General features: G+C 35.1%; 1 protein-coding gene across 2 annotated transcripts; it reads left to right on the forward strand.

The window, feature by feature from the left end:
- The first annotated feature begins 740 nt into the window (after window positions 1-740).
- LOC107760928 (uncharacterized) lies at window positions 741-4809 on the forward strand. 2 transcript variants are annotated; one of them, XM_016579062.2, is made up of 6 exons: window positions 741-1103; window positions 1818-1946; window positions 2352-2516; window positions 3450-3755; window positions 3848-3922; window positions 4539-4809. In XM_016579062.2, the coding sequence occupies exons 1-6, from the start codon at window positions 810-812 to the stop codon at window positions 4677-4679; spliced, it is 1110 nt and encodes a 369-aa protein (XP_016434548.1). In that variant the 5' UTR covers window positions 741-809; the 3' UTR covers window positions 4680-4809. The 2 variants fall into 2 exon arrangements, with proteins under 2 accessions (XP_016434548.1, XP_016434549.1); XM_016579063.2 differs by lacking the exon at window positions 3848-3922 and having other exon boundaries at window positions 749-1103.
- Window positions 4810-10978: the final 6169 nt, after the last annotated feature.

Here is a 10978-nt window from a genome sequence, read left to right on the forward strand (position 1 = left end):
TAGGTCATTCTCTCTTTTTTCTCTTTCATTGTTAATGATCAACAAAGGAGCACTTACTAAAGGTGTGTTTGGTACGAAGGAAAATATTTTTCGCAAAATATTTTTTAATTTTTCCATGTTTGGTTGGTTTAAATATTTTGGAAAATATTTTCCTTATTTACTCATTTTCCTCCAATTGGAGGAAAATATTTTCCTTATCAAGAGAAGGGAAAATATTTTTCAAAACTCCTTCTCAACCTTCCCCACCCTCACTAACCCACCCCACACCCACCCACCTAAACCCACACCATACCTACCCACCCCACCCCCTCTCTTAGAAAAGGCTTTTATTTTTTAAAATTTCAGTTTTTTTTCGTCACCACCCACCCTACTACCCCCTCCCCGCAATTGTTTTTTTTACTTTTTCTTTTGGAAGTTTGCGCGTACCAAACACCGAAAAATGAAGAAGATTACTACTTATTTTCCAAGAAGGAAAATATTTTCCGTTATACCAAACACACCCTAAAACTAAAATTACCCACAGAGTTTTGACAAGTAAAATAGATTACTATATAAATATGACAAGTAAAATAGATTACTATGTAAATAATATGAATAAACACTTTAACTTGATGGTATGAAAAGTTGAAAAGAGTAGTAGGTTTCTCCAATTGGTGCTTGTAACTCAAAATAAAAACTCTGCGGTGATCGAATCGAAATACACTCAAAATCAAAGCCCTTCACTGCAAAAGTCATGCATAAAAACTCAAAAGCCTGGTCCCGGTCTAAATGTCTCATGGTTGACTAAGAACTTGAAAAATACACAGGAAATGAAGAAGAAAGTCGTACTGGTGACCGGCGCTTCCGGTTACCTAGGTGGACGGCTATGCAACCAGTTATTCAACGGCGGCCACCATGTTAAAGCCTTCGTCCGCCGTACGAGCGACCTTTCTTCTCTACCTCCGCCTATTGACGGCGGAAGCAGCGGCGGAACTCTAGAGCTTGTGTTCGGAGATGTTACAGATTATCAGTCACTCCTTCTGGCTTGCTCCGGTTGCCACGTCATATTTCACGCTGCCGCTTTAGTCGAGCCTTGGCTTCCGGATCCTTCTAGATTCAGCTCCGTGAGCACAAATTCCTAATGTGATTGGCGTGGAGGAAAATGTTTTTCGTAGATATTGTTTTATTTTTTAGAAAAATATATTTCAGTGTTTAGGTATAAAAGAAGGTGACATGTGGTATTTAGATCGGATTTAGGTTATTTACTCTGACAATCTAATGATTTTGTTACACCACTTGTGTAATTTAACCTGTTTTAGTAAGTTATTTACCATTTATTTTAGGTCACCTATCTATGATATTAAATAGAGTTATTTGCAATTTCTTTCAAGGGACCTAATTGAATAAGTATTTTTTACTGTGTAAGTTTAAAACTTAAACTTAGATAGATTTAAATGTATGTTATAAGAATAGTGTTTTATGATATTCCTGAGTATTAATTGATGATGGAATGATAGCCTATAAGAATAGTCTTTTTCTGATATTATTGTGTATATACTAAACGATGGTGGAATGGTTAGGTTTTTGTGATACTTTAGGTACTCCTACAGGTTTGACCATAATGTCTATTGAAGTTAGCGATGAGGAGGAACAGTTGGAAATAAGAAAATGACTTCCATTCATAATATTCTCTTTGGACAAACATGTTACAAACACTGATGATTTCATCTAAGAAAATATCTTTCACAAAACATACTAAGTATACTCTTTATTGCTACTTTTAAGTATCCATTATAGCTGCTTTTAGAATTTACAATGTTATTTCACTGCATCTATAGGTCAATGTTGGAGGGTTGAAGAATGTGTTGCAAGCTTCTAAAGAAACGGGAGCTATTGAGAAAATTGTGTACACGTCATCTTTTTTTGCCTTAGGATCAACTGACGGATATGTTGCTGATGAAACTCAGGTATGAGAGCTGATTAACTGTGTTGCTGATGTAAAATAAATAAATGTTTCTTTTTTAACAATGTAAGCTTTGGATGAGACGGTTCACGCAACATAGCAAGCAAAAGTCTTGTGTTTGCATTTCATCGTCACCTATAAACACTAATATTGGTCCAAGAAAAAGAACGAGGCCTGCACGTTCAGTAGGGAAGCTACATACAACAACAACTACAACAACTACAACATACCCAGTGAAATCACATAAGTGGGGTCTTAGGGAAGCTACATACCTATACCTATAATAATTAAATGTTCTCATCTTTTGACAATTTTAGCTTTTAGATTAGGCAGTTCACGTAAGTGGCGAATTTAATATGTCTAGATGTGCTCTTTTCATAAGAGTTTGACTAGATATTATTGAATACAGACTCATAGTGGAAAATCCTTCTGTACGGAGTATGAGAAATCGAAAGCTGTTGCTGATAAAGTTGCATTAGATGCTGCGTCTGAAGGAATGCGGATTGTGCCTGTTTATCCAGGAGTTATATATGGTCCTGGAAAGGTCACAGCTGGAAATGTCGTTGCGCGTATGGTAAATATTTCATCCTTCTTTCTCCCTTTCATTGATTCCACAAATCCACCCATATCTCCTCATTACTTCTTTTAGCGCTCATTTCACAATTAAAGTACTCTAAGAGGTAAAAGCTACACTGGCAATGTTTTTTTTTAGTTGATTAAAAACTTTTAATTGTTCCATCATTGCATGCAAAATGACTGCTTTACCCAAGACTAAAACGTGTTCAATGATGCCGAACTTCTCATTCTGTAAGAGGGGTGGTTTTTATTTAATTCAGTTTCCTCCTTTTCCCTAGAATTAGCAACTAATCATTTAAAATTCTTTTACCTATTTTGGTTGTAAGTGAAAGAAGGAAGATACAAAGTAGAAAATAGAAGTAAGTGGCTGGAAAGTAGCAGAAGGGTAGAAGAGGTGCATCATTAGACTTGTCTGGACTCTGCATGATTGGAGATGGGTGGAGGAAGAAGATGAAGAGGTATAGAAGGAAAATGAAAATGGAGAATCCTTTGGAGAAAAAGAAAAAAAAAACAAAAGTAAGGGGAAAGAGCAGAGAAGGAGAAAGGAGTAGGAAAAAGGAAGTTGTGAAGAAAAGATGAAGAGGAGAAATGAAGCATGAAGTTTGCCAATACGGCTCCGATAGAAAAGAAATTTGAGTAAGAAGGAAGAAGACTAGGAGAAGTGGTAAAAAAGGAGATAAACAGGAATTTTTTATTTGTAGGTGAATCAAATAAATTCTAACCGAAGGGAAAACTTCCTCAATGTGTAAATTTGAAGGGTATTAACCAACTGAAAAAGGTTAAAATTAAGTTGCAACAAACAAAAATTTTGAGGTCGATGCTCATCTTGCAATTGTAGCATCTAGCAATTTTACTAATTAGATGCTGTAATATTATTTGTCAAACATATGAAATTTGTGTGATATCGAGTTGTCGGATATTTCTTTGTCAGATAATTGAACGCTTTAATGGGCGTTTACCTGGTTACATTGGCCAAGCAAATGACAGGTTTTCTTTTAGCCATGTTGATGATGTGGTTGACGGGCATATTGCAGCTATGGACAAAGGCAAACCAGGTGAAAGATATCTTCTTACTGGGGAGAATGCATCTTTTAAGGAAGTTTTTGACATAGCTGCCATGATCACTCGGACAAAGAAGCCTTTGTTTGGCATTCCCCTACTTATTATTGAAGCTTACGGCTGGATATCAGTTCTTTTCTCCAAATTAACCGGAAAGCTTCCTCTAATCAGTCCTCCGGTAAGAAACAGATTGCTACTTAAAGTTTTTAGTTATACTGGTTTTTCTTAGTGGAGTATATCTTAAGTTGTTTGAGAATCGATACCCAACAGTCAGCAAAAGAGAGAATTGGTTTAATGCAGCAATATCACAATGACAGATACATAGGGCTTAGCTTTCCCTTCAAGGTACTTGCCAAATTAATTCTTGAAGATCAACTTCGAATGGCTGCATTGCTACTTGTCTCCACTTTACCTGCTTAAATTGCTGCAGATCTGTTACTCTGACGTGGATAGCAGTGCGTTCGCATTTGGCTCTATTTGTGACACATTGTTTCTTAGCATATCTAGTAGACCTTTTTCATTGTTGTAACTTATAGTTCGGGATAATTACTTATCAAAAAATGTATAGGACTAATATTATGTATCTAATTTATATGTATGACCACCATCCTTATGTTGCTTATTTCCCAAACGAAACCTCAACTTCTGGACTCTGCATTTGCATAACTAGGGCAGTATGTGTGCCTCTTTGCTCGGTCTTCTTTCTTTGAAAACATTTGCTACTTAACAAGCTGCTAAAAGATTTAGTATTTGCTGCAAAAACAAAAGTAGACAATGATATCAGCACATAAGCAGGCCTAATGTTTTCACCCATCAAAAAATCAGATGATGACATTGAAGGGATTTTACATGTTCCGTGCATTGTGGTTTGGCTGATCTAGATTCCATTTCTTTTTTAATAAGTCATTAGCTTGCATTGGACCTTAATTCTTATTACCTCTTTATATGTCATCTTGAACAGACTGTTTCCGTGCTTAGACATCAGTGGGTTTACTCTTGTGATAAGGCGAAGGCACAACTGGATTACCACCCTAGAAGTTTGAAAGAAGGTTTGTCTGAGGTGCTTCCCTGGTTGAAGAGCTTGGGATTGATTAAATACTGACATGTAATATTTTGTGAAGAAAGTCTAGTGTTTCATTATGTGTACATTATCCTTAAGATGACTGTGAATACACGTTACTCAATACCCAGTTTTAATTTCATTTTGTCGAGCTATTGTTCTGATGCTAAAATTCAGGTTTGGGGCCTTATAGATGAAGTGATTTCTTGAAAATTTCACCTAAATTGCCACACAAATGAAAGAACATAGACAATCACTCTTCATTTTAGTTACAGCTAATTTACAAATGAACCTCTTTTGCAGACAAACTTCACTTGATTTGAGTATGCAGTTCTGCTTAGTATTATTTGGTTGAAGTTTGAAATAAATGAGTATTTGAATTTGAAGTTGAAAAGCAGTATTTGGAAGTACAACGTCCCTTGTGATATTTCTGTTCTCTCCTTGCAAGAGTGAATGGCTGGTCCATTCTAAAATTTCATTACAAGGAACGCTCTGAAGTACTTAAAATTTGATGATTCTTGCTACATATAGTCTTAATACTTATGATTTGAAACTTTCTCGATATATATGTGGACTAGTTGAAGTATTATACTTTTGTCCTTTCTTTTTAGGTTTATGTTACAGGGGAAAACAATTTGCAAAGAGGGTGACAGTACTGATTACTGAAGCCTCCACAAATAAGGGTTATTAGTTATACAGGGTTCAAGCAATGGAGCCTTCATGTTCAGGTTGGAGGACTAAATTGCTCAAATAAACTATTTTTGGCTTAACTATACATGCTTAAAAACAGCTTGACTTAGAACTTTAACGTATTCTGACCTATACCCTAGCAAACAGTTTCACATTTAGTAGTACTAGTAGTAGTACATAAATTTGACATGTATATTTGTGTTGTACTTGTTTTGGTTTAATCGTCCGGTATTCGGAACCAACAGGCCCGACTAATATGAATTCTCGCTGGATAAGTCCATTAAGGGGGTGCACTAAAGGTTTTCTATTTTCTCAAATCCGAACCTCTAATTATTGAGGGATTTTAGTCATCCCAACAAACCTCTCAGCGGTTATAAGTTCGCACTGCTTTTGTTATTCGAGAGATAAAATCCTTACAAGAAATTTTACATGTTTGGTGATAGATTCCGGCATATGGATTATGACATCTTCTGGAAAGAAGCCATTCTGGGACTTCAAGAACATAAATTTAGTCCCTGCGCCTCTTTAGTCCTTATATTAGACTTATAAACTTCTAAAACAAACCCCTTAAATTTTAAAAAATTGTCAATTGTGTGGGTAGTAAAAATGAACTTCTGTAAGTTGCTCTCCGGCATCAGGTATAATGGCCATCCCCAAGAAAGTTTTTCGGGTAGAGTTGAAGCTAGAATTAAGGTGAGGAGGACTCATGTATTACAGAATAGTTTAGCAAACTTATTATTGATTTTTTTTTTTATTTCTTCACTAATATTTCATCTTCTGAAAAATGAATCTTCAATCTGTTAATCATGCTAATGATATAAAAAAGAGTCGGGTTAGAGTCTGACATCACAAAGAAATGGTATTTTTGCGTGACAATTTCCAGGGAGAAATTCAAAAATAGCCAGATTTACAAGTGGTAATTGAAAAATAGCTACAGTTTCAAAAGTAATCGAAATTTAGCCACTTTTCATGTAAAGATAAATCTAAACGAAAATACTGTTCAAAATCCGGAAAATATTCCAACATAATATACTGGAGTTCCAGTATAATATACCGGTCCAACATAATAACTGGAAGTTCATACACAGGTGCACCAATCTCCAGTATATTATGCTGGACCGATATGTGTTGCAGCAAAATAGTGGCTATTTTTTAATGACTTTGCAAACACTGACTATTTTTGAATTACAGTTCGAAAATTGGCTAGCCCGCGCTATTTTTACCATTATCTATGAACAATGCTTGTAAAGTAGCAAATTGTGCAATAGAGTATTGATGAGCCAAAGTCCAAGAAGAGTTAAAAATTGTGGTGTGCAGCCCGCTAACATTGGCGATTAATGTGTGTATATATCATCATATTATACTGGTATCTATGAACGCACGTTACACGTTAATAATAACACGTGATAATTTAAATATTTATTTATATGAAGGAACAACAAAATTAATGAGAAATTTTATGCATAATAATACAACAATCATCTTAATGCCGAAAAATACTATTAGATTGCATAATACGTGAATTCAAAATAAAAGGACATCATCAGAACTTACACAAATGGTCAATCTTGTCATGTTAATTAGATAATTATGTATTATAATTTAAAAGTATTTAATGTGATGGTATCTTACCGAACACTTCTTTGTAGATATTATTTTTTTGTGTATTCTAATGCTTTGGTCGCTCTGTCATAACCAGAACTCTTGTTGTGGATATTGATATCCCTCTTGAAAGTGCAATATATATAATTATTCATGCAAGAAAATATATTGTTATAAATATAGTCAAATATTTAGAATGTTTGTCTTTTTGCTTTATTTATTATATAACTATAAAATATAAACATACTGAAAATTATTTTTCCACAAAGTTAAAAAGATATTATTTAGTTTCGGAAGATGAAAGTTGAATTCGGGGATAAACATATACTTGAAAGCACATTTACCAGTATCATAATTTTTGTATGTATGACGTTATTGTCAAAACTTCTATATACTATCTGTGTACTATTACATAAGCTATTCGAGGGATCTCAGTTTTTTAGTAGCATGACAGACATATTTTTCTTCAAAATAAACCTATATGAAATGCAAGATCAATTTTAACATAGTCTATTATATATACGATAACACTAACATATGTAAGAAATAATGAACTTGACAACAAACTTGTATGGTAGAAGGTCATTTGGTATTAAAGTATTCTTCTTAGTAGTAATTATTGGTATCATCTTCTGCTGAGTCAAAAACTGAAAAATATTTTATTTTTACCATAAAACTTAGCAATCAACATTTTATTTAGTCGATCAACATATTCATTTATGCTAGCTAAGACAACTCTTTAATTTCTATTATGTAATTTACACAAATTGCGTTTTAATCTAATGATGGAAATATTTTCCTTATTAAATGTACTACTATTACCATTTGGCTTGATAGCTACGCGTTCTCGAAGAACCATATTATCTTTTATTGGATGCTCTTCTTCGTTTCCGACACGAAGAAAGAAGTCACTGAATGCTGGACCTGTTCTTACTTTTATATTTTTTGTCATTTCAATCTTTTTCATTTGAGGCCATAAGTATATTTTTGGCAAGCTAGTTTTTACAGTCTCTGCTTTCATCGATTTTGGAACTACTGATAGTACTTGACGGAAATCACCTCCAAACCAATTACTTTTCCACCAAACGGTTTATTGATATCTAATATATCTCTAAAACTCTGAGCAATTGTTTCGATCCTTTGACTCTTAGCCATAAGCGCTTCATCCCATATTATAAATTTTGCTTTCCTTGTAAATTTAGCACCATTGCTCTGCTTTGATATATTTGTGATGGTTATTTCAGTTGTTTGAAAAGGTATATCATATCTAAAGTGAATTGTACGATCTCATAATAAAATCATTGCTAATACACCACTTATTATTTGTCACGGCCCAAAATTCAACCCGTCATGATGGCACCTAACCCAACCCGCCAGGTAAGACAAATAATAATAAAACACAATATAGTGATAATGATAAGAGTCAAAAATAAAATAGCTGAATTTTTATACGACTTCCCAAGGATAGTATAAGTAATGAGCCACTAAGACTTAGATGTTTATAAAACTAAATTGAAATAATTACAACATCTGTTTGAAATGTAAGTGAATAGAATCTGAATCTAAAGCTACCAAGGACAAGTGATAGCCAAAACTGAAACGCATGTACATCTTCAATGCCAGCTCATGCCGTACACAGCAACATCAAATTCAAGATATGCACGTAAGGTGCAGAAGTGCAGTATGAGTACAATCGATCCCATGTACTCAATAAGTATCCTAACTAACATCGGCGAGGTAAAAGATGCAATAACTATAGATGATACTCACTAACACCTGTGCAGTTCATAATTTCAACAAGTATAAAATAAATATATGATCAAATCAGGAAATCTCAGGTAAAACCACTTTGATACTCACAAATTCTTTGTTTTAAAGTATTATGCACAGTCAACAATCCAGCATAGAAGAAAGATATGCAAGTAAATAAGGTAAACAGGCAAGGAAATTGCAATTAAAGATTAAATGCCATAACCAAATATCAGTCCGTTGCGGTGCGCAACCCAATCCAAATATAATAACCAGCTCTCCCAGAGTTCACATCAATACATCAATCAGAAATTCATCGATTTCTCACAATCCACGTGTACACTATCAAGAGAGAAACATGAGGGGGTGACCCTAGGGGATGGATCCGTATCCACACGTTGGACGGAAAACTCACGTGCTACACGGACAACTCACATGCTAATAATATCAACCGCACAGACAACTCACGTGCTATAATATCAATATCTGGATTCGCACAGACAACTAACGTGCTGCACGGATAACTCACGTGCTAATAATATCAATATTTGGATCCTCACTGACAACTCTCATGCTGCACGGATAACTCATGTGCTAATAATATCAATATCTGGATCCGCAATGACAACTCTCGTGCTGCACAGACAACTCACATACTAATAATACAAATCCGTCTGGCGTGGTCACATGCACAATATTATAATCCCGACATGGTCATATGCATAACAACACAATCCGTCTGGCATGGTCACAGGCACCCAGTCCAAATCATATCACACAGAAGCAAGAATACAAGAACATATGTAAAATGATGGATAAATATCAGATTTCATGCTCCTGGAATGGTATAATAACTTGCTAAAGTGTAGGCATGTGCAATGTGTGCTATCATAGCTCAAACCGAAAATTCATCACAGAAATAATAATTATCAAGTTTATTAAGGGAATTAGCATCTTCGTAACCTCAAGTATGGCTCAAATAGTTCACAACAATGGTACAAATATGAGAAACATTATATCTTTAAGCTTAACAGTTAAATCTAGGCATATCATAACCTAAGCACTATCCCGAGCATGAATAAATACCCCGACGCTCGCACATGGGCTCAAACCCCACACATATACGCACCCATAGCACGTAGCTATCACAAATAATTCAGGCAACTAGTGCCTCATCCAAGTTTAGATAAGATACTTACCTCAAACAAGTCAAATTAAATACTGAGCAAGTGAAACAATACTCTAGAAATGCCATCCTGCGTGTACCGACCTCCGAACGGCTCGAAACTAGCCAAAAGTAACTCAAGAACATCAAATAATGCTGAAGGAACAAACTCAATCGATAAAGGTTGAATCTTTAAATCAAAGCCCAAAGTCAACCAAAAAGTCTAACCTGGGCCCGTACCTCGAAACCCGACAAAACTCACAAAATTCGACAACCCATTCAATTACGAGTCCAACCATACTAATTTTATCCAATTTCGACTCTGAATCGATGTTCAAAACTCAATTATTCACTTTAGAAAAGTTTTAGATAAAACCCCCAGTTCGAATCAAAATATGGATTAATTCAAAAATGAACTTCTGTGATCATATTAAAATACAAATATTGTAGTTAGATACTGAACCCTATGAAAAGACGAGAAGAATGCCGCAAAATTACCTCAATTGGAGCTCTAGATCTCAAGATATGCTCAAAATACTAAAAGAAAGATGTCTGATTATTTTATACACAAGGATTTTTGCTTTTGCGACAAAAACTCTGCACCTGCGCATTTTCAGCTGTCATTTCCGCTTTTGCGGACCATTTTTCGCACCTGCGGGGTCGCACCCGTTTTCTTCACTAAAATAAGCATCACTCCCTCATACGATGTCCAAATTCGGCGATTCTTTTTGCTATGGATCCGTAATTACGATACGGATCTAATGCTTCAATCAAAACAGAATTGGAGCTCATTTTATTAATGTGGTACCATTTATGCTTGAAGAAACGACGTCGAAATATCAAAAACGAGCGCAACACAACCCAAACCTATTCGAAACTCACCCGGGCCCCTCAGGACCCCGTCCGAATATACCAACAAGTCCCATATCATAACAAGGATTTACTCGAGGCCTCACATCACGCATAAGAATATCAAAATCACGAATCGCACCTCAAATCGAACTTAATGAACTTTCAACTTCCAAAACTCGTGCTGAACCATATCAAATCAACTCGGAATGATCTCAAATTTTTCACACAAGTCCCAAATGACATAACGAAGCTATTTCAATTCCCGAAAACCATAATCCGAACC

The sequence above is a fragment of the Nicotiana tabacum genome, chromosome 15, assembly GCF_000715075.1.
Source record: "Nicotiana tabacum cultivar K326 chromosome 15, ASM71507v2, whole genome shotgun sequence".
NCBI lineage: Eukaryota > Viridiplantae > Streptophyta > Magnoliopsida > Solanales > Solanaceae > Nicotiana > Nicotiana tabacum.